Source organism: Enoplosus armatus, chromosome 8, assembly GCF_043641665.1.
Source record: "Enoplosus armatus isolate fEnoArm2 chromosome 8, fEnoArm2.hap1, whole genome shotgun sequence".
Lineage (NCBI taxonomy): Eukaryota > Metazoa > Chordata > Actinopteri > Centrarchiformes > Enoplosidae > Enoplosus > Enoplosus armatus.
This window is the reverse complement of record NC_092187.1, coordinates 5,852,011-5,876,773: the sequence shown is the minus strand read 5'-3', so window position 1 is coordinate 5,876,773 and position 24,763 is coordinate 5,852,011. Positions and strand designations below refer to the sequence as shown.

The window sequence follows — 24,763 nt, the reverse complement described above, 5'->3', positions numbered from 1 at the left end:
GTTGAACGACATCCAACCGCCCGCCTGCGTACAAACCAGCCGAGTCATATTGAGTGAAGGAGCTCAGTGGAGTAAACCTCTCCACTGCTGCATTAAAACTCATGCAAGCTCATAACAATGCAGTGAATGAATCAACAATGGATCCACGTGTTTTTATTGTTTTAAGTCTGCTCATGTGTTTGCATTTACCTTCAGCCAGCTGCTATCATGATAGCCCCCAAAGTACACACAAATCAAAAACATTTTATCTACATTCAAGCGTGAGGATGGAAATATGGGAGCTTATTCTGACAATAGCTCAGTGGTGAGCGCACAGACATAAAAACAATATCCATAATGCCTGTCAGTTTCAGGGCCCCTGCCCAGCTCTGCAGCCTGTGCAGGAGTAAGATGGTTACTTCCATCAGGGCATGTGTTTGTCTGTAAACATTAGTCCCAAGAGGGAGAAATACTGTTTTGGTGCAGTGAAACTAGTCCTCTATAGTGCCCCCATCAGGCCAAACCTTTATCTAACCTGAACTATTCTTTAATCTACTTATTATGGCCCCACTGTGAAAAAAACTGAAAATTGAGGAGATTAATGTCCCTCAGCTGAAGTTTACCTCTCTACTGAAAGTTTTTACTCCTGTAAAGACTCCACTCTAACATCAATTATTGAGGCTGTTACAACTTCAAATGTGCAAGATGATATGGGAAGTGGTTTTATCCCTTATTCACCATGTGTATATGGGTGCGGTTTCCTGTTGCACTATGGTAGCCTGACAACTCAGAGTGAGAGTGAGAGGACTTTGCAAAGTGACAGCCTTTTTGTCAGTGCCTCCTCCACCAATCAGTGAGCACCTTGGTAAGGATATACAGTGAGTACAAAGATGTGTTTGTCTGTCTGTGTAATGCATTTTCAGTGTCTCTCTCAGGACAGTGTGTGCAGTACAGTGGTAATGATGGAGAGAAACCCCTTCAGAGCTTTGTCATGTCTTGGTTGCTGTTTCAGAGTCACTTTTACTTCCTCTTCTTCTCCATCTTTTCTCAGCCACTCTCTCCCACTCAACCCGCCAGCCGTGGCCTCCTCTTCCCTGCCCTCCACCACCACCTCACCGTCACCCATGGCTTTCTTTACTACTACTCTCTGATTTGCCTCTCCAGTGTACAGCAGCTCCCCCAGTATGAGCGTGCTGTGGGGCGTGTCGCCAGAGTGTGCGTGCTGGGTGTGTGTGTACAGGTAGACCCTCCAGGGGAGTGTGTGTGGCGGAGTGAAGGCCAGCGTCTGGATATTGACCAGCTGCATCGCAGCCTGAAGGCTTTGTGGCGAACAGTGAGGTATGGCAGGGCATTGGACGTGTTCTTCCAAGCACACATAATCCTCTTCCATGTTCTCAGCACCTAACCACAAAAAAACAAGGAGCAAAGTCAGAGAAACTGATCTCAGACAGACAGAATTAAGTAAAAGTATAAAGTGGCATGAAAAGAAAATACTCAAATAAAGTGCAAGTACCTCAAATTTGTACTTAAGTACAGTTCTTTCATTCACTGGTTTTATATTTTTTATGGCAGGCCCGTTTGCTCCTGTCAACCATAATTCCTGTCCTGGAAGAATCTCCTTCCATTAAATTACCTTTCTCAGCCTGCACAGCATGTCTCTGCAGCCACAGGCGCTCAAACTCCTCTGGGCTGAGAGCCGGGGAGAGGGACAAACTGAGGGGGACATCAGCCGAGGAGTCTGTACACCGATTGGCACTGTCTGAGCCTGGAGAGGATGTGGAAGGGCAAAGAGAGAAAGAAGGGGAGGATGCAGGGAAAGGGAGGAAGTGGAAAGAAGAGAGAGGGTAAGGATGCAGCAACAGGGAGCCAAATGGTGGACAGAGGAAGGGAGAGGGAAGAAGGATAAGGTTGAAGGGGAGATAGGGAGTTAGAATGAGTGCCAGAAGAAGAGATGTGTGATTAAAAATGGCACTGCATTACCAGAAATGGGCCCTAACCTTGGGGGGGGCATTCTCAGTCTTTGACCAAAATAACACAACTTAGTATGTACGCTGGATCCATCGGGACCCATTTAGATATCTGTGACCTTTCTCAGTAGTACAGTGGCTTCAGAAAGTAGTCAGACCACTTTACTTATTGTGTTATAGATAGATACAACTTGACAGGTCATACAAAAGTTTAGAAAGTTAAAGAACGAGATGAGAAAAAAATAAACATATAAGGAAACGAATATGCCTACACTTTGTAATCCAAGGAGAAAGTTTTCTAAAGATTTGTACCCCTCTAAAAAATGTAATATCGCCCCATCTTCTCAGAGTGTTTTTCCCTTAAAGTTTTTCTACGTTTTTCGAGCCAGGAGTGCAACTTTGATCTATTAACTGATTTCCAAAAATGGGCTATAGCATGTTTTACTTGTAATAAAGAGAAGATGGTCATTTTCTTATTTGTGTCGCTTAGGGTCCTGCAGGGGAGATTCCAGGGACACACAGTTAGGGACATACAGACAACCTCACGTAGGTAACATAATGTAAAATATATCCAAAACCTCTGTCCAAAAACCATGGACAATTGGCAGTCCCAATTGTGTTTTAGATTTGAATTTGAAATGGGTTAAATAGACTTTTTTGCCAATTAATTCTATAAACAATAACCCATAATGACAAAGCAAAAACACATTAATACTTCTTTTTGCAAATGAAAAAGTATTCACAGACTTTATTCAGTGCTTAATAAAAGCACCTTTGGCAGCAATTATAGCTTCAGGACTTCTTGGGCAAGTCTCTGCAAGCTTTGGCCATTACTTAACTTTTCATGTCGCGCCTTCATCAGGTCAAAATTTCCAAGACTTCGATTTATGACCAAACATCCGCAAAACTAATGACATTCCCATCAGCCTCAGCTGCACTTTGTGTTTAGTGCTAATTAGCAAATGTTAGCATGCTATCCCACTAAACTAAGCTAAAAATCATTACCATTGTTAGAATTTAGCTAGAAGCACCGCTGTGAGTGCTGCTGACGTTTGGTATGTTGCTGCTGTATGCCATTATGTTTCATTGACAGGTGCCTAGCCTGTTTCCAGTCTTTATGCTAGGCTAAGCTAACCAGCTGCTGACTCCATCTTTATATTGAACGCACAGACGTGACGGAATCAGTCTTCTCTTCTAATTCTCTGCAAGAAAACGAACAAGTGTCTTTTGGCAAACTCCAGGTGCTGTCATATAACTTTGAGTCAGGAGTTAGCCACTCTACCAACAGGTCTGATTGACAGAGTGCTTCGGAGATGGTTGTCCTTCTGGCAGGTTCCCCCATTTCTGCAGAGGACTTCTGAAGCTCTGTTACAGTGGCCTTTGAGTTCTTGGTCAGGAAGATGACGTTCTTGTCAGGTTACTGAGTTTGGATGGAGCTCACTGTCACTCCTGGGAACGTGTTGAACAGTTTCCCAAATCTATACCATGACACAATATGATCACAGAGGTTCTTGGACTTCATGGCTTGGTTTAAGGTCTGACATGCACTCTGAATTGCCACACCAGAATACCAATCAAGTTCTAGAGATATCTTAAGGATCATCAAAGCAAACATCACCTGAGCTCAATTTAGAGTGCCAAAGCAAATGTTCTGAAAACTGACTGTATGTAAATGAGAGATTTCAGTTTTTCAATACATTTGCAAAAAATTCTAAAAACATGTTTTTGCTTTGTCATTGTGGGTCATCCTGTGTAGAGTCAATGCCAAAAGAGTAACATTAAACAATTTTAAGAGGACTTTTATAACACAAAGTTAGATTTCTGAAGGTATTGTACTGTATGTCTGGGCTTGTCACTGTATACTCACCTGTATGAACCTTTTCAACTTGGCTACAGCTCAGTGTGTCTGAGAGGTCAGTGTCAGGCTTGGGGTCAAAGGTCACATGTTCAGGGCTTCCTCTGCTGGCGGACTCCGTCTCTACGGTGCCCTGTCTCAGAGGCTCCAGAGTGTTAAAGCTGCATGCCCACTGGCTGATGGGCTCCGCGGGGCGGCCAATCAGAACACCCAGAGAAGGGTCTGACCTCCGACCCTGGATGACCTTTCGTGTCTCTTCTATCCCACAATGCAACAGGCGGTAGTAGAGAAGCGCCTGGTCACGCACACACATGTCTGTCTCCTCCTCTGGAAAACACGAGAGTGTTAACAATATCATCTCTTTGTCTCTCTTACACACACACACACACACACACACACACACCTATGCAGAAGTGCAGAAGTCTTCCGAGCATGTCTTGTGTCTCAGCAGGCCGGCACAAAAACAGCCTCATAGTGGTCGTCAGCAGCTCCATCTTCACTCCCAGAGAGGCCTCGCTCCTCACTCCATCAATGAACACCTCCAACGTGTAGGGGGCGCTGGAGATTCGCTCCCCATACACGCCCAGCAACCACAGCAAGGCCTGCCTACCCTAATGGAGGATGAGGAGAATAAGAAGAGGATTAACACTGAATTTAAAGGCCCTGGACACCCAGTGAGATGTTTTGAGTTACTCAGGCTGATCAGATTCCTGCTCAGGTTTAAAAGGTACCCTGTGGAGTTTTTGACCTCTAGTAGTGAGCGTAGTGACGCGGATGACATGATACACAGTCATGCTGACGGTTTCACGCTGTTATTATGATCAGCATTCAAAGAAGACTGCTAGCAAAAAAAAACATGGATGTAAACAAATGTAGGTTCTAAATTCTTCCAAAAAATGTCTTTGCAAATGTTTTTCAAGGAAGGAAATTCATTCAATGTATTTATTAGCCCTCATGGATACACACAATGCTGTTTGGGGGGGAACGCTGAATGAAAAAAGAGACAGAAATACTTGTATGAAGAAGTTCAAAGTCTGACTACTTTTGTTCACCTCCACACTGCATAAAATGGGCGTGCTGGTTGGATTGTCAGTTTTGGAAAGATCAGACACACACCAAGTGTGCTTGATTAAGGCTCAATACGATTTTGAGCTTGTGAAATGATGTTCATAATTGATTATATCACCCTTTGTAAGCTTTAAGTTTGTGAATGTGTAGAAAAGATTTGTGGTAAAATCAACAGAGAAGTTAAACCAAGACTTTTGTAAACATCCGAGTGCAGATCCAAAGCAGTGTCACTTAACTTTTACAGCCGAAAGCAGGGCCAAAATTAATTCTTTGTAACTTCAGTGTCACACACAGTGCGGAAAATTCGAGTGCTGAGTTTCACAGTTTACTGCTTTGTTCACAAAAGTCTTTGTGTAACTGTTTATATAATTAGTGCACAAATATTATTAAGACATGCTCAGAGTTTTTGCTGTAACTGCAAATATTTTCCACAAACAACATTCACAAACTTGAGTCTCTTGTGCAACTTTAAATTATTTCTGAACATCGTTTCACAAACTCAAAATCTTATTGACCCTTATTAGAGCCCACAGAGGGGGTTTCAGATGCTGTTCAACGATCCGACAAACTTTGTTGAAGCATACTGATATCCTTCTCCCTCATCTTCTGCAACTTCTACTACAAAACACTTCAGAGGTACATTGCACTTTTTAATCCACTACATTTATTTAATAGCCAGAGTCCCTTGTCACATTTTGATGACGATACTTTTACTTGTAATGGAGTATTTTTATATTCAGATATTGCCACTTTAACTTAAGTCAAGGATGTGAATGCTTCTTCTATAACAGTGCAGACTGAGGCAGACAAACAACAGCGAAAGGGAAGCAAGAAGGTGGTAGAGACTGTTCGTTTGCACACACACCCACACACCCACACCCACACCCACAACCACACACACACAACAACAACAACAACAACATTATATTACATTATACCCGGACTAAGTGCCTTGATGTAAACATCTTAATTGAGTTGTCTTTGTGCAATTAATGTCACAAGCTACCTTTGGGAATATTTACATGCTAAAGTTTTGTACTTTTACTTAAGTAAAATTTAAGCTTTACATCTAACAGAGTGTTTCTACATTGTGGTATTGCTACTTTAACTTAAAGACCTGACTACTTCTTCCACCACTGTTGTTGCTGTAATATTTTACATAGTACTTTATAGTATTTTGTATAATATTTGTGAAGATGAGTGTCAGCTCTAGTGACAAGCCAGAGAGCCTCTCCTCATCTCAAGCGTGAGAAAATTCAGAAGGTGCAGCTTTCAACCACTAGCAGGAATGTGTTGTGGTTAACCTGCAAAATGTCACTGAAATGACAGAAAGTGACTTTCATGAGGCTCATTCTCTCACAATCCGTCCATGTATATAACACAATACTAGAACTACAATTCAACAGTTGCCTTCATTTGTTTATGTACAGTAATCAGGTTATTGTGTGCATGCAAACATACTGAGTAAGAAATGCAGACAGGAGCATGTCAACATCTTTTAAAAACATAGAGAAAGAGAGGGGAGAGAAATAAAAAACTCAGTAGTAACAACCACATTTGCTTGCAAGCTTGACATTATCATATTGCTAAAACCTGATCTAAATGCATCTGCAACAGGGCAGGAGCTGTGCAGTTGGCAGGGATTCAGTATATTTCTCAAGGTTGTTTCAGAAGGGTTTGCGTCTGATGACGCAGGCGTTATAACCCTTGGCTGTTAAAAAACAGCCCTCTCGAACCTCTGGTGTAAAGTTACACAGTATATTTACAAGTACTGTACTTGAGTATTTCCATTTTATGCTACTTTATACTTCTGCTCCCCTACATTTCAATGTACTTTTCACTACTTTTTTCGACAGCTATAGTTACTAGTTACTTTCCGGATTAAGATTTTCCATAAATATAAAGCAGTTCAAATTAGTTCCGTCTTCATCACCTACCATATGACTGCTGCTTACAAGTTAAAACCCCTGAAAAACTGATTTCATTACTATAGCAATCTATAGATGCAAAATTTACACCAGTGCAACTGTACACCTGTCAGAGACAACTCAAAATGATGATTGAGTGTCCGCAATCAGTGTAAACTACTGGGGATCAGATTCAGATAGATATGATACATTCACCTCCAGACACATTGTTGTTGTATTTATCGAAAGACGCATCAGGGTGGAGTCATGACTTGCATGTCATTTGTGTGAGCGTTTGTATCACTCTGCATTTTAGGGAGGATCACACAAATAATAAGAGGAGACATGTTAACAGAGGTTTACTCAACGCACGCAATTTGTGACTGTCAGTTTTGCTGGGAAATTCTCTGCCTCTGAAGACCAAACGTAATTACACCGCAAAAGGGATTGAGAAAATATCTTTTCAGCCCTTTAACCTTTAATATATACAATAAAATAACACTCTAAAAGGAACAATTCTGCATAATGAGAACTTATTTTGCTGCTAATACTTACGTAACAAGTAACATTTCGATTGCAGGACTTTTACTAGTAACGGAGTACTGTGGTATTACTACTTTCACTTGTGTAAAGGATGTGAATGTTTGATGACATGGTTACATTTTTGACAACAGTGTCAATGCAGTCTGACCTGACTATCCTGCAGCGTCTCCTCACATCCCTCGAGAGCCAAACACACAGTGTCGCTACACTGAGGACACACCCAGACCAGGTCACGCATAGTCTGCACCACCGCTGAGGAGAGAGATACAGAGAGAGAGTTACTGTGGAGACAGACTACATGGAAAAACAGGTGCTGTCAACTGTGACATAATGCAAATGGCTCTTTTGTCTGAAAGTCACTTAAATAAATGCAGCTGCATATTGACAGACTTCAGTACAGTCTGTATGCAGTGTGTATGTGTGGGGGGTCAGGTTTTACCAGAAGTGATGTGCTCCTGTTTGAGCCCGAGCAGTCCGGTAAGGATCTCTAAACATCTGTCGCTGTAGCTCCGTCCAATACGACCTGCGGCCAGCCCGCATAGGAAAACACAGAATATGAGTGAGAGCATGACTTGAACCATAAGAAGTCTAACGCCTTCACCACGGGGTGATGAGATTTTAAAAATTGAATTTCTTCAGCACTCTTAACACAACATATATTTCATGTCAGCCAAGCTGACATCCATCATGGACAACACCTCTCACCCCCTGCACGAGACTGTGGGGGCCCTGAGCAGCTCCTTTAGCAGCAGACTGTTACACCCACGGTGTAAGGAGCGCTACCGCAGGTCGTTCATTCCTACAGCTATAAGACTGTTTAACTGCACATACATCTGCACATAAATCTGCACAATTTGTACATACTTTACATTTTTCCATGTATATATTTATTTTGTCCCCCATATTTTTTATATCTGTATTTATTATTTGTATATTGTTGTTTCTTTTTTTAAACAAAGTCTAAGTCTATACTGCTTTCAGGGAAAGCAGTATAGACAAGAGAGTGTGTCCATTGTCATGCATTGTACTGCCACATAATGGTGTGTGTGCTTGTGTGTGTTTACCTATAGCTGAGATTGCAGCCTGTGCAGTGTCAGTGTTGACATCAGTGCAGTATCCTTTCAGCTCATCCAGTAACATTACTATATTCTCATCATTCACCAGCTCCACCAGCACCTGCAAACACAACAGTACTAACTTTACTATTATCAAAGTGCTGGACGGCTGCTGCTGATCATTGCATGTTAAAAGGTGTTGCACTTCCATAAGGTTGGGGGAACAAATCAGTTAACCTTGAATCAGCCGACACTGAGATATCCAGACTGGGTGAAGCTCCAAACACTCGTCTGTCTCACACTATCTGAACCTTTCAAGTTCTTTAACCAGAATTTTGGTAGTCAATGAATCCGCTACTGTCCTCATTTTGTTAGCACATTAACTGAGTGAAGTACTAGCCTGCTGTGGGTTCACCTTACAATCCATATGTGTGGTTACACACATTTCTAAAAGGATTCAAAGACTGATTTCTCTCCATGCACGTTTAGCTTCCCAACTTGCTGAAAATAATCGCTCAAGTAAGTTAAAGGAATAGTTTGACATTTTGGGAAGTCATGATACCACTCTCATGTCTGTACGCTAAATATGAAGCTAGAGCCAGGAGACGGTTTAGCTTAGCATAAAGACTGGACACAGGGGGAAACAGCTAGCCTGGAAGTCAGACAGAAATAGCAATGATGGAATTTGAAGGGGAAAAAATCCCTTTAGCTTTCCTCTGTTTAAAGCTTTTTTGAAGCATTATAAATGGGACTATGCGGTTATTTTAAAGAGGGACGTTTACGGCATAATTTGTTTCAACTCTAGATTCAGTTGGACGATATAACTATTTGCAAACTGCAGCACAGCTGCTGTAGAGTAGAAACAGCACAACATAACCAAGCAGAAAAAAAACAAAAGAGGTCAAAATAAATAATATGTGACTTGCAAAAAAAATGCACAGAAATGCAGCAGTGAGTTAAACAGGCCTCACCTGCATCTTCCTCTGCTTGATGTAGGCTGGCTCTGCATAGCCACAGAAGAAACGTTTGTAGTGCGCCCCCATCAGGCCAGGGAGAGAACGCAACAGCAGCTAGAAGAGGACACAATTTCATTTCTCAAAATGTGTCCCCGCCTCCCACTGACAGCAGAATTACACTGATGAAAATATAATTAAAATTTCATTCATTAAAAAAAAATAGCGATGCAAAAAATAACATACTTTGTGTCTGTAGCCACTCGGCATACCAACACACACACAAGCAAATGATAAGGCTTTCTCATGCAAACAATGTTGTCCAGTTGTCGGGTCTTATTCAGAATTTCTTCGGAGTTGTCCTATATCTCATGGACACATTCAACAACAACAACAACTAATAAACATATCTTCAAATAAAGATTTAGGTTTGAAGAAATGTTGGTTTGTGTGAGTTTTCAAATGGGCTGTATAAATACAGTTTTGCCTTTCCTAGATTAGTCAAGCTGATTGGACAAAATAGCACTTCAAAAAATAAATAAGCTAATAAGCCAAATATTACAGTGCACACACATAACTCTAAAAAAATCAACTCTAAAATGGACACATGTAACTGATTAAAACTTGCTACAATAAAAGGAGATATGGCCCTGTTAATCTTTCACACACTGTAAGACACTTTCACACCCTCTACCCTCTTTCCCCAAACTTGAATCATTCCCACTGACCTGTATGTGGCAGAGGGCAGTGAACCTCATCTCTCTGGACACACTCCCGCAGGCAGCCAGCAGGGGTCCGCGTACTCGCTCCAGGGCCGCCAGACAGACAGCAGGCAGGCTGGAGCAGAGGCTGAGGAAGAGGCTGAGGGTGGCGGCCATGACTGGGGGGTGGGGGCTGATCAGGGAGGCATCCAGCAGGGACAGGATGTCAAAGAGCTCGTCCTCTGACTGAGGCCGGTAGCGCTGGAGGATCCTCAGCACCTCACACTGACCCCAAACGTCAGACTCCTTCAACCTGAGGGGACAGACACACACAGAGTTCGACCTCACAACATGGGCAGCCGTGTATATTACTGAAGTGTCTGACCCGCAGCACCTGCTCACTCTGTCAATGGGATGGCCTGTGCTAAAAGTTGTGTAAATATAGTAACCAACTGAAAACTGCAGTTATAGCTGTTGGTAAAAACATTGTGCTCGTTCGGTTGGATGTCATATCTTCATATTATGAAAACTCTGGTTTGAGAGGCTAATAGGCCACAGTAGTTGTCAATATTTTAACATTGTTAACAGCTGTTTGAGGAAATAACTGGGCCTTTTAAGCCATGCATGAGTGAAATGTCTCCAGAACTATTGGATGGATTTCCATGGAATTTGGTTCAGGACTACCATGTTGACATCATCAAATTATGTTTTTCATGTTAATTGTGACTTAAAATCAAATGCTAAAAAAGCTGTTCCTCTGGGAATGCTGGAGACAAAATATCCCAAAGAAAAGGAAAGAAAGGAAATGTCCTGGAAATGTACAGCCTGCAGTTTTAAACTCTGAGTGATTTGATGTGAAGCATCTAGAAAGGCTCTCCCTGCCAGTAATGCAGAGAGAAATCTACCAGGAAGATCTGGGGAGCAATTAAACTTTGCTGATTTGATAGTCTCTGAAGATACACTGTTGATAGTTACACAGAGAGACAAGCTCAGTGCTGCTGATCACATGAGGAAATAATGCAAAATCATGAGGAAGACAAAACAAAGGCTTCTTTATGTAAAACCTCAAAGGGCACTCAGTAGCAGCTGTGTCTTTTTCACAAACATCATAAATCTCCTCCTCCCCAGATTAGACATTGGGGTAAAAGATAGCGAGTATAACCACTTAGAAGATAAAAACTGCTGCAATTTGGCTGAATGCGGTTTAGGTTTATTCCAAAATGAAGAAGAGCCATTTTACAGAAAAAGATTTCCTTGTTTTGACAGTTTCCATTTAGTGACATGGTTCTCTGATGTTCTAACTCTGGGCCAACCTGTTGAGGAGGTGATGGGTGATAGGTTTGTTAATTGCCACTCCTCCCTCCTCCTTCAGGATCTCCTCCAGAGCTCGGAGGCAGTTCACCATCACCACCGGGTCCGGGTCCCTCAGCAGGCTGTACAGCTCATTCACCACTGCAGCATCTGGAAGAATCATGAACCAGAGGTTTGTGGACCTGATGTGGATGCATATACACAGAGCATGACAACATATTTAGGCATGTACACGTCAACAATAACTGAACTGCTGGTAGAGGAGGATCCTTTAACGACAGTTTTTGGTGTTACAGAAGTAAATATAATGAAAGTCGTTCTAAGTGCAACATGATGACGACTGTCAGTCTGCTGGCATGTAAATATATTCTGCTTAACTGGAAGCAGGAAAGTACAGAAAATAAAATGCTCATTAAAATGAATTCTATTAAGTATGGTTACTTTTTAATGCCTTTCTTGTGTTGTGTAAAATTTGAATTGGATCATATAAATTGGTGGTTATAATTTTAGATTTGGTATTGTCTCACACGTAAAGAGCTGTGTTTTCTATGTTTGTCAACAATAATAATAATAATAATGTTGTGCTCTTTTTCTTAATGTGCATTAATTCTTGTTCCCAATGCATAAGATGGACTAGTGATAAAAAAAGATGTTATTTAAGACGTATTTGTCATAAAAACATGATGCTATTTGTACTGTAAAGCCTGAACAGATATAAGGGAGCTGTTCACATGGTCTCTTCAAACCCCATCTCGGTAGTCTAGTCTAAACTCAGCTGCTGTGTCCTGTAGAAATCATCTAAATGCTATCGTATCAGAGGTTTCAGGTAAGTTCAGTCCAAGCCCAGATTTCTACAGCTCAAATAATATTAACTTTAAAAAATTTAAATCTTTCTTCATCACCAGCCTGTGTGAGAAACTATCCACCACCGTATTAAAACCCTCTGCACTCTGAGCTAACAGGAAGGTTTCCTTTGTGGGATATTGAACATTTTACGGCCATTACTTTTGCAATCTGTGCAGTTCAAGGTACAAAATCAACTCATCATGTTGATCTCCTTATAGGCTCTCAGTCATTCTGGTTCATCTCACGATGACGTCACACTAAAAGCTGCCTATAAAACAATTCTTTATGCGAGTGTTGTCTGATGACCCTGATAAAGGCCACGGGTTTCAATGTGTCTGTTTCATAATGAAGATTCTCTGAGTACTACAAACACTGCTGGAGCTTTCATACCTCAAATATGCCTCCCTTTTCCATACACCTTACAAGCAGGTGAAGCAAAACTGTCACTGAATAACAGGGATAGATAGAAAGTATGACAATGGGGAAGGAAATCAGAAGCAAGAAAGCCATCCATCCACCATACCTATTTCCGAGCTGGGTTGGAGATTGTATAGTTTGGCCCAGCCAAGTACAGCCACTCGTCGAACGCAAGCTGCTCTGTCCCTCAGTCCTGCTGTCAGAGGCTGCTCCACATACTCCACCAGACTGGGTAACCTGGGACGCACAGACACACAGTATAAAAAAAACGAATTATTCTAGCAGTCACAGGCTGATGTGACTGAGGTTGGTGTGTAGCACCTCACCTGAGGTTGGTCATGTTCCTCAGAGCCAGGCTGCGGACCATGGGGTTCGGATCCTGACAATCTTTCCTCAGCGTGTTGATGACCAGCAGAGACAGCTCTGGGTTTAAAGTGGCATAGGAACACAGGAAGACATAGACCAGTTTCTTCTGGACTATGTCGACTGTGGCACATGCTTTTACCATCTCACTGAACAAGCCTGATACATCCACACCCTGTGACATCGCCCTGAAGAAAAAAGGAAGAAAGAGAAAGAGGGAAAGAGTAAAGAAATCAGACTCCACTGTTAACCTTAAATAAGAGCTTTCAGGGCCTGAAAATGTGGTCTGGAAGTCAAGATCTCTTTAGATACTTGCATTTAAGGGACTATTTTATGGAGAGAGTACTTGCCTCCACATAGATATGAATGGTACACTTACAATATAACCAGGGTTGATCAAACATTAGGGGAAAGTAAAGGAAGAACAACTAAACATAAACAAGGCAGAGTCTACACCCAGCTAGTGGGGAGCTACAGCAAAACGTCTTTGTTTAGCGTGTTAGCACCAAGTGCAGCGCATGAAATGATGATGGGAATGTCATTAGTTTTGCAGGTATTCGGTAATAAACCAAAGTATTGGACACATTAAAAATGTAACCCGATGATGGGTTGACATGGGCAACACAATACTTGTAGAGTAACAGGGTCTTTCAGTTACATGTAATGGGTTACGTCTGACAGGCATGACATGGCATCTCTGATGACACCCAGTTGTTGCTCCCCTGTGGCTGCTGGCTTATACACGTACAAGCCTTCAGCAAGGCAACCAACTTGACTGTGTCCTGCTTGTGTGGAAAACTACTCTGGCCGTGTGCAGCATGAAATCGGTTGTAATTATTATTGACTGACTTTTTTATTAAAGCAATGCTATGTAAGCAGATACACCAGCTGCTCCTCTGTTATATTTCTGACAAGGTAGCTGCTCAAGGAGTGTTTGCTGTTGTATTAAAGCAGACATGCTGTTACCACCAGTAACATCAACCAGGACTTAAATCTTATAGATCTATAGTGTACCTGAATATTATAGGCATCTTAAAAGTAGACTTTATGGGATGTTGTATTGAATTCCAACACCAAACCCTGTGTCTGTGACCTACCTGATGACTTTGAGGATGGTGTTCCTGTAGCGCAGCTGGTCAGACTGGATGTTGGGGTTGGACAGGGCTCTCCTCAGCTCCTTCACCGTCTCCTCACCGCCCAGATAAGGCATGGTGGCCGCAGACAGCCCGCTCACTGACACAGCAGAAAACAACATGGCTCTCACATTACAGTAGCTACATGTACGTGATGTTAAACATTAGCTGTCTCACAAAAAGCGGCTTATAGGGGCTGACGTTTGACAGATATGACGACAACAACCGTATTATTATTAACGTACTGACCAGAAGAGAGTAAGTCAGGCTTTTATCCTGCAAATCTGAGTCAAAGCTGAACATTTTTATTCACTGACACACACACACACGTCTCGACCGTGTAAATATAAAATAACACTCGCGACATTGCACCAGTCTTAACACATCCAGTTGTTTGTCTTTACCGTTGAACACTTCAAACGCGGGATTTCATTCGTAACGCTATTTGAGTGACTCGGTTGTTTACACGGTGCGCACTTCCGCATTTCTTCTTCTGCTTTTAGCTTCTGTATTTAATCATATGCTGCTCTCTGCTGGTTGGTGTAGGAACAACACTGCCATCTAGAAGCACAACAGGCAGTTCCTCAACCTGTATCGTTTGGTATGGATCCCCCGGCAGGTCACGGTGGGAATTGTGGTTTTCTGAGGTTCTTTTGCGTTGCCTTGCTTTAAGTTTTGCGCTCACCGTGATAACAGGAATAGCTAGTGTGTTGGTCCAGTACAGCTGTAATACACTGCCAGTTTAGGAAAATACTCTGCAGATACAGAAAGGAGAGATGATGTGACACTTCACATTCTGCATTTATTGCTCATTACGTCTCTCAAAAAGCCGAACTCCGACAGTAAACAGCCACTGGCTGAAGCTGCTCTGCCTGGCTGTGGTGGTGAAGCTGTGGCTGTGGATCTGGTTATTGCTCGGACTATTTTTTGGTGGTTTGCATTTGTGGTTAAATTTATGATAATCTGGATATGGCTATGGTTGCTGGACTGTGACTAGTCTTTACTGCCACTACTATTAGCCAGGAAAGCTTCTTTGAGCCAAACAGAATTTGATCTCTATCAGATATGATAGATGTGTTACCAGTACAGCGTTAGTTGGTGTTACACCCATTATAAACTAATGTGTCACAGCCGTAATCATAACAACCAAAGCACAGCCATGGCTCCAGCCACAATCACAGAGACAGCAACAGCCAAAGCGAAGTCATCCTGTGTCTATGTCATAATCACAGATACTGTCCAGTCTGTCTCAATCAGACTCTGCAGAAGTCAGTGAGAGAGCTGGTTCAGTGGCTCTACTAGTTATCTATCCAGCTGCAACTATACAGACTATACAGCTGCACAAACCAACTGACACACAGTGAACCTGGAGCTTTTGGGCCCCTGGAGGTCTGGGAGCTTACGAGACTTTAATAAAGAATTGTCAAAACCTGTGCCACAGAGGCTGAGATGTTCTGGTGTTTAGTCCCTACAGTGGGTCCAAAAACTCTAGATCCTATAATTCCCATAATGCAACTTGATAGTATATTTTGCAAAACCCTCCCTGCCTGGTAAGTACCCACATTTTAAACTCCATCCCACAGTTTGTAATGCAGTCTTTCTGTTAAGAGGTTGTAGTCTCAGAGCCAAATTGAGATAATCCTGTTGATATCATCGGGGTTGTTCTTCCCAGACTTAAAGGCCTTGAAAACTTGTTTTCTGAGCTTTGTACAGGTAGTGATGTGATCCTACATGAACACACAATCTGCTGTTCTGTTTGTGCTCTGCTCCTGGTTTAAAGTGGACAGGTGATTGTGGGGTTGCCTCTTTATGTCGTCAATCAGATCTGATCAAAGCATGTTGATTATATTTTGAGTTTTAAACTTTTAACAAATACCAAGGGATTTCTTTAAGTTTGATTATTGTTATTATGTAATCATGAATGTTTGATTGTGAAACACATATGGTTTGAAACAAAGTTTTTAAGGGCTTCCTAAGAGTCACAGGAGACAATATACACACTTGTACTCCTCTTGACTGGTAAATTGTGTAAAAGTGGTGGCATGCCCCTTTAACACTCTGCGCTGTCCAAAGTGCTGATCCTGGTGAGGAGCTGTCCATGGTGCTCTATGTTATTAATGTACTGACAGGTAGGATGACCACTGCTAACGATGTTGGGGTGCAGTGTTATTTTATTTTTAGGAAACTTCTGTAGTAAATTAAAAGTAAATTCTGTCCCCCCCCCCCCAAGTAACTCTGGGACGTTATTATCAAGCTGCAAACAGTTTCAACTTTATTTAAACTCCATGTAGGGAGATAGAAACTATTTTTTACGACAGACCCTTTTCAGGGCAAACATATTGACATGCCATAGCAGGAAAAGCACAGGTGTAATCAATAAAGAGAATGATTGCTCCATTGTCTTACTGGGACACTTACATAGAAGCATTAATGGTATTCATTACATGTGTGCTTTTCCTGCTGTGACAACTCACAATGTCTGCTGTACATGTGATGCATTTTGTTAATCAATCATAAAACTGAAGTTTGTTCACACTACACTCACATGTTGAGTCGATGATGGTTTTATTGATTGTGAAAAGCAGGAAATCTACAAACACAGAGAGCTTTAGACCTCCAGCAGTCGAAGTCCGACCCCAATCCAAAGGCAAACATCCACTCCACCTGCCCCCGTTGGCTGGGGTTTAAAAGGCAGAGCTTCATAAAAAGGAAGGGTGGGAGGGACTTGGTGCTGGACGGCCAATCAGCCGACAGAGACGGACATTCTGAACACCACCCAGCCGGTCCAAAGGAAGCTGCTCAAGCCTTCCTCTGGGCTGTGTGGGCAGAGCCAGGTGCCAGGACTGATGAACCATTTCTGTTCCACGACACATTCACCAACATGAGACATGAACATCATCCGCATCCATAACCAAAAAAAGTCAACAAAAACCTCTGTTCCACTTCCCCACAGCAAAGTCAAATGATAAAATACACAAACACACACACATTCACACTAAATTTTCATTATTCGCTAGAAAGATTGATTTGGAATGTTTTCTCTTTAGAAGTGAAATTAATATATTCCAGAAACCTTTTTTTTTGCATTCAGTTAAATTATAAGGTCGGTTGTTTATATGGAGTAGGAAAGGGGGGAAAAGGAAAGGCAGGGAGTGCAGATCTAAATAAAAAGGGATGGGGTGGGGTAATACAGCGGTCTACCCTGAATTTACATTTATTTCCCAAAATGGTGAAAGGTAAGCCTTCTCTCAGCAGCTCTTTCCAAAGATGGATAAATAAAAAATGCTGTCCATTCCCTCTCCCACTGGAAAAGAATGCTCTCAGCACTTTGACTGAAAAGGGGGATGAGATGGACAGCAACTTCCACACACACACCAGACCAGTGTCAGCGGGGGGGGGGGCAGTGTCTATGACAAATTGGGGCTAGGAGTAGGGCTGGTGGAGCTGTTGTCCTGATTTGCTGCCTGGCTCCCTCGTGGTGGGACCTCGATAATGCGGGGCTTGTCAATGATACGAGCGCGGCGGTCGCCTTTCTCTACGATCCCGATGATCCACGCTCCGCCCGCCGCCCCTTGACCGCCAGCTCCGGAGCTCTGACTCTTCATCTCCGAGCAAAACTTGGCCGCTTGCTCTCTGGGCAGACACACAAGCAGCCCGCCTGAAGGGAAGGAGAGGAAGAGGGATTTTAGTTCCGCACAGGGGTTATGACAATTATTATACGTTGATCTCAGTTTTCATACCAGAGGTCTCTGCTGACGTGCCCTGAACCAGGTTGAAAAGGTTTCCACAGGCTTTGCTGATGGCAGCCATCTTGGCCAGGATTGGTAGGTTGTGGATGACGAAGGCAACCTCGTTTCGTTGCTGTGCTGCCAGGTTGTTGGCGTGCCCCAGCAACCCGAAACCTGTCACGTCTGTTGCAGCGTGGGCCTGGAACTTGTGCATTAGGCCTGCCGCTGGAGACAAAAACATATGAATATGAATGACTTTAGAAACTTCAACTAAAGTGAAATCCTCTAAAAAGTAGGGCAATGTATGTTCAGTCAATTTATAATTTTTTAAAAAGACTATAAGGTGTAAATTCAGACCAATGGTGTGGTCACATGGGACCAGCCGTTACAGAATCCCTCAGCTGTAAATGAAACAGTAAATATATTTCCTGAACAGGTGATGACTGCAGAAGTTCATAGGGGCAGCCATTTTGTTCACATTTGAACAGATCGCGATTTTGAATGTAAACATGCAGAAAAAAAAAAGAATGAAGAAGAAATGGAACCGGAACTCTCAAAATCAAAGCCAAATAGAATGTAGCCTTCAAGCTTCATCAAAGGAATAATTCCAATTTAGGGTTAGGGTTAGTGACATCATAGGCTACTTGTCAAGGCTATATAAAAGGCAGCAGCTGTTCAGGCAGTCAGATCATTTCAAACCTTTCACCAGGTGACACATCCGTGAGACAGAGAAACGTTCAAGATAACAGACACCACTGATACAGTCAACATCCGTTCATCAGACAAACTACAAGTGTAGACAACAGCATTACTTTGAGACTGATTCTACCAGCCAAAGAAAATGCAGCAAGCAAGGAACTCCAGACGCAACCAGAGGACCTTTAGACAGCAGGTCCCAGGAAGGACTCTGCAGAACACCTTGATGGAGCGCGATGCCCTTTGTCAACAAGTCAGGGAGCTAAATGACCTGTTGGGTAGAGAGAGGGCCAACTTTTTGCGTGAGCAAGGCAGGAGAGTCCAACTTTGCCAAGAGCTGGAAGAAACAAAAAAACAGCTGATTAGGCAGAAAAGACTGAAGGAAATGTACATTAACAGGGGAAAAGAAACCAAAAGAGAACTACAGAGGTTCCAAAAATACAGCGATGGAGAAACTCTCAGCACTGCCAAGATTGCCGCTCAGGTCCGCAATAATATCAAGCAGAAGAAGAAGAAGCTCCTTCAAAAAGATTATGAGGAGCTGCAAGTGGCACATATGATCAGATATGAGAAGTTCTCAGCTGAGCTCCAGGTGGAGAAGGAGAAGAGCAAGTTTCTCCAAGAAGAACTGGAGAGGATCAAAGTTTCACACCATGAGGTCTGCCAAAAGTATGAAGCTGAGGTCCTCACGGTCAGACAGCAGGCTGACAACCTTCTGCGTGAGCTTGAGACAGAGAAAAAGGCTCATGCAGAAAGGGTGAAGAAGGACCTGTATCTGGTCCAGTACTTGAGGGCTGAGCAGGTCTCCCTCCATCAAAAGATGGCAGAGGAGATGAAAATCCTGCAGAGAAACTCCCTTGAGAAGGAGACGTTTTTAGGGAGAGAGCTGGAGGAGCTGAAAACCAAGCTCAACATTCAGACCTCACTCAACCTTGAGCTTTCCACTGAGCTCGAGGCTGAGAGAGAGGACTTTCAGCCTCCCCGAAGAAAGATCGCCAGGCGTGAGGATGAGCCCCGCAAGCAGGAGGAGTCCCGCCCTAGCGCACCAGCCCCAAAACTCCTGGAGGAGGCCAAAGTCTCAGAGGAGAAGCTCCCAGAGACAACAAAGCCCACTTCAGCCTGGAAAAGAGCCCTCCGCCGTCTGGGGTTGAAGAAACCACAGAAGAAGAAGGGTGTCCAAGTGAGGCACCTGAGCTGAATTCCCCTCCCTCACCCACAGCAAGCCAATAACAAGACATGACCAAAAAAACAAAAAAAAAAAAACATCAACAAAAAAATCATATAAATAACAAAAAATAACTATTTAAATTATAAATATAATATAAGATTAATATAACTATTTAAATTATAAATATAATATAAGATTAATATAACTATTTAAATTATAAAATAATAATATAATAATAAAAATAACTATTTAAATTATAAATATAATGTAAGATTAATATAACTATTTAAATTATAAAAAGAATAATAATATATATATATAATTATATAATAAAATCTTCAAAATTGAATTCCTGCATATGGTTGTATTTTGTCGTAGTTAGTAGTTGTACAGTCAAGTTTTTAAAGAACCTGTTGTCAGATTTTATTTCTCTTAAGGTGGGGGACACACATTACGACTGATTATGAATATGATTTGGGCGTGACGACTGATCGGACCAAGTTGGCCCGGCTCTGTCCCAGTCTGGGTCAGCTGGTAGATAAAATCACATGGTGTGTGATATGTAAAGACTCTGATCTTAAGTCTTCAGATCGAGTCGCTGTCAGTCGTTCTCATGAAGATTCTTTTAAACATGTTTGATATTTGCAACCGATGACGTCACTTGTGCGTCACCCAGGGGAGACGTACCTGTAAATAAACAACATTACATGAAGTTTGCGTTGTTTTACAGAGTTCACTCACCTCTAATTGCCCCTGTAGGCTATGAAGTCCCACATGCCTCTCCACCCAGGTATTCACCCAAACCATGCGCCCTTTTTAGGCCCTTTCAGCACAAATTGCATATAAACAGTGCAAGCTGCCGCTTGCTGTCCATATTTTGTTATGGGTCTGGGATTAGTAGCAGGTTTTAAACCTGTTTTGAATGTTGTTAGTTCAGGGCATAATGACCAAAGTGTAGTGTACCTGTGCGGTTTAGCGTTGCCATGGAGAACATGGCTTCCTGATAGGCCTCTTTAACTTCCTCTTTGGTGACGACGAGCTTGATCTTGTTCCACCTTTCAGGCTGGTGAGATATAAAAACAGAGAAGGGGAGGGTGAGCACATGAATATAATGACAATACTCCAGATAATAAATAGACATGTGAGCTGAGTCAAGTGGCTGACCTGATCCAGCCACTGGTGAGCATTCACAGCCACCTGCGTCCCCAGAGGTTTAGTCAGAACCAAGACATCGCCTGGTACAGCACCATCCGGCCTGCAAAAAATATTTGATTTATTTTCTTGACTTTTGAGGGTTCTTTGTATTACTTATGTATTTGGGTTCTTTGACTTTCAAAGTATTAATGGCTGGGAAAATGTAATTGCAGGTGCAAACAGGACAAGGAAAAACATGTTAAAATGCTAATCTGTATTGAAATTGTGCTGCACTACACAAGATGCCGAAATGAATATAAAATACAAGTAAAAATAAATAAAAATTAATAAAGGGACTATCAGAAAAAGGCATCGTTAAAAAGCTGAAAACAGTGAGCTTATAAGAAGTGAACATTTTGGAAATGCATAGTTTTCACAGGACAGCAATAACATGCAAATTTTAAAAAGAGACTTCTTTAAAAAAAATTCAAATGATTTACACAATATTGTGTTGACAGGAAATGGGTCAAAACTTTTCAACAGAAAAATCCACCCTAAACACTTTATTGTGTTTAAAACAGCTACTGTTTGATGTATCCTGTTCTTTCTGGCTTCATTTTGCTGTTTGGTGTATTTCAGGGCTGCAACTAACAATTATTTTCATTACGGATCAATCTCCCGATTTTTTTCTTGATTAATCATAAGTCTATAAAATGTCAGAAAATAGTGATTATACTTTCCCAAAGTGACATATTTTTATCCAACCAACAGTCAAGCGTTTACTGTCATATATGATATATACTGTGATTTGTGATATTGGGCTATATAAATAAAATTGACCTGGGTCAATTTTGAGGTGTCAAAATGTCAGCTGTGAAAAAGGTCTACAGATCAGAGGGGCCTGCAGGGCCGTGGCAGCTATCATCAATAGAGCCTATTATTAACAAACCAGCTCGGGTAACTAATATTCAATTAATATTATTTCATCCACAATGAATAAGTGCCATTACCAAAGATGCAGAGTAACAGTTTAACGGACTCACATGATGAACTCATTAGGCTGGCAGACGACTGACGCTACTCCTCCTACGATGATCCAGGGGTTGATCACCGTCTGGCCACCTGTCACAGAAGTCCCACCCTCCTCTGCTGCATCACGAAACCCTCGAATAATCAGCGGCATCACCCGCTCACGGTCCTGTGTCATACATGCACATACAGGTGATAGAATCGTGAAAGCAGACCTCAGTTCAAGTCAAAGCAATGTTAAAAAGATACACTGCACAAATGTGATTGGTAGAGGATACACAAAAGTGGCATCAACAAATAAAAGCAAAGTCAACACATTGGCATCCATCCACGAACACACATGATGCTACCTTGTCATTCATCTTCTGGCTGACACTCAGCAGCATCAGCATGTTGTCACACTCTGTGATGCCCATGGCATAGAGATCACTGAGGACGTTAGCACACGCTATCCTGCCCTGAGAAAACATATTATAGAAAATATTAGTTTTAACATAGGACACCAATTTTTAATTATATAGTTTAGTTAAAAAAAAACAACAGAAAATTATAATAACATAATGACAGACATTACACAGTACTTCTTGGGTTTTATAATAACCCCATTTCATCCAGGATTTTTCAGATTTGTCTGTCGTAGGAGGTTGCAGTATATGCTATCTTTTCCACAGAGAGTAGACAATTGACAGAGTTTATGTAAAGGCACATGTTACATGAAGTCAGCATTTGGTGATTGTGCAACTTCAAAACTCTAACAGCAAATGCATCATAAAATACATATTGTTTAAGGTATAGTAAGCACTGTGTATGATTTACACACAAATCATGAGCACAGTACACAGTAGTTGAATGATGCTATACTGTGCATATCCAACAGACAAAGTCAAAGATTAAATTTCTGTTAGGATGAAAGAGGAAAAGGCAATAAAAACACCACAACACAGAACAGTAGAGTTGCAACAATTAGTTGATTAACTGATTCGTGAATGGAGAGAAAATGAATTGCAGACTATTCTATAATGAATCAAGATTAATTGATAATTAAAAGAAATGTTACTTGCAGCACTACAAAATATTGTGTGCAGATTTCTACAATTGTGTGCAGAGCACGATGATTTTCACACATTATAAATGATTCACACTGAACACTACATGCCCAGGTGGAATCATGGCTGTCTGTTGTTTTGTTTTTGCCCCCCCCCCCACTTCCTAGATAGCTTACCAACAAATACTGGCAGGGTGCCCATGAATGTGAGTACATCAGAGAGGGAAACACCTGCCAGTAACAACTCACCATCATGTAGGGATCCTCCACTAAAGGGTAGAAGAAGTCTGTGGTCTGGACCAGTGAGAGCCCTCCATGCCTCAGAGGAATCACACAGCAGTCCATCCCAACACCTGGAAACACACAGCAGGGAGGAAGTAAAGACTCTTACAATACAAGCCTGCAATACATATGAACGTATTTAAAGTGTTGAGAGTGAGACTACTATTTCAGTAGTTTGTATGTGTACTTGTGACAGTGTTGTTTAATAAAAAGATATTTATTACAGGAATGTTACATGGGATTGCATCACAAAGTATGAATTGTACAGGAATTTCTGTTTGCGGTCACTCAAACTACATTCAAGTGCAACTACATACATACAATGCTCTCCACAAACTGTCGGTTGCTACATCTCTGAAGGCAAACTAAGTACAGCAGCAGTTTCACTCAAGATTGCGAAATTTTACAAGAAGAAATGTTTGACCATGAGCCTGAACTTTGCACTCGAAGCATCAAACGTATTTCTGCTGAATCATAGCCAGCGTGCGGTAATTTGACAACTCACGGAACTTGTGTCCTCTTTTTGAACACTCTTAGCTAGCTCCTGTTTGGTTTATGTATTTGCGATGTAGCCTCGAGATAACTTATGACTGTAATGTTAACAAACTATTAAAAACGAATTGTTTTTAATCGTCCATAGATGTCCATCTGTCAAATGAGCTGCCATATGAGTTAACACAAGCTAGCATGGTTAGCAACAGTTACGCTAGCTAACTGACGTTAACCACCAGGGTTCCTGACAAGATGTACGGGACGTGATGGCTAGCTCGGCTAATTCCGAATTTGTTTCTTACCGAGTCGGGGGCCGGGCAACGGTTGGCCGAACTCCGATGCTTGATCTCCGGCCTTCCCGGTCCCGTCGGCCCGGTCCGCCTCCAGTCCCGCCAGGAGTTTGAGCAGAGCCTCCTGCGGGACCTTGCAGCCTCATCCCTTCAGGTCCGAAAAGGCTGTGAGACGGAACCCGCGCTCGAGGCCATGCTCCTCGGGTTTGAAAGGCTTGTATCCAGGGGGAAAACACCCCTCGGTTCCCACAGCCTCTGCCGAGGGAGGCGGGGAAGTTGAGCCTGACATGCCTGTCTGAAAACCACTTCAAACACACAACGCCAGTCGCGTACACCGGTAAATAAGGACGCAAGGATGAATGGAGTGTGTGTTCGGCGAGCGCGGCTTGAAACAACAGACTAGTGTAAAGTTAACCAAAATAAAACCAATGCGACTTCCTGTCGGAACGTTCACCGTATGCATTCATAGTGTGCATGTCCATGTAAGAGTCACAAAAGCCACCGCCTAAACCACACACTTACACCAAATGACTTTGTCATTTGACGTTGAGTACTAAAATATTAGAAAAAGTTCATTTAAACACAAAGCGAAGGCATAGTGGTCAGATATATAGCAGCGAACGCCTTATTTTGAAGGCAGAATTTATGATTTCCGGTCCCTCGCTGTTGAACTTGACGGGGCACAGGACGGTTGTAAAGCCTTACCATCTGCTCTTGCTGTAAGGTGTATCATTGCTCTTTATATTTTTTAATCGACCCATTTATATCCGTTCTGGGATTATTACTTTAGAACTTTAAGAA

The 24,763-nt window shown here is 42.1% G+C and overlaps 2 protein-coding genes across 2 annotated transcripts; both read right to left on the bottom strand.

The window, feature by feature from the left end:
* Positions 1-150: 150 nt before the first annotated feature.
* ap4b1 (adaptor related protein complex 4 subunit beta 1) lies at positions 151-14,175 on the bottom strand. The gene is made up of 13 exons (XM_070910341.1): positions 14,063-14,175; positions 12,929-13,153; positions 12,709-12,839; positions 11,342-11,489; positions 10,056-10,341; positions 9,346-9,444; positions 8,384-8,495; positions 7,759-7,842; positions 7,468-7,571; positions 4,205-4,412; positions 3,814-4,128; positions 1,613-1,744; positions 151-1,380 (listed from the first exon to the last, which is right to left on the bottom strand). The coding sequence occupies exons 1-13, from the start codon at positions 14,173-14,175 to the stop codon at positions 911-913; spliced, it is 2,427 nt and encodes an 808-aa protein (XP_070766442.1). The 3' UTR covers positions 151-910.
* A 2,471-nt stretch (positions 14,176-16,646) lies between these two features.
* Positions 16,647-24,333, bottom strand: sephs3 (selenophosphate synthetase 3). Its single transcript, XM_070910302.1, has 8 exons — positions 23,975-24,333; positions 23,148-23,251; positions 22,204-22,311; positions 21,868-22,022; positions 20,855-20,945; positions 20,654-20,753; positions 17,839-18,051; positions 16,647-17,756 (listed from the first exon to the last, which is right to left on the bottom strand). Exons 1-8 carry the CDS (start codon positions 24,249-24,251, stop codon positions 17,506-17,508), a joined length of 1,299 nt encoding a protein of 432 aa, XP_070766403.1. The 5' UTR covers positions 24,252-24,333; the 3' UTR covers positions 16,647-17,505.
* Positions 24,334-24,763: the final 430 nt, after the last annotated feature.

Coding starts and splice junctions, on each gene's coding strand:
- ap4b1 (XM_070910341.1), bottom strand. CDS start 14,175: ATGCCTTATCTGGGCGGTGAGGAGACGGTGAAGGAGCTGAGGAGAGCC. Junction 12,840..12,928: donor AGGAACATGACCAACCTCAG/GTGAGGTGCTAC, acceptor TGTGCGTCCCAG/GTTACCCAGTCTGGTGGAGT. Junction 10,342..11,341: donor ACCCATCACCTCCTCAACAG/GTTGGCCCAGAG, acceptor CTGTCCCCTCAG/GTTGAAGGAGTCTGACGTTT.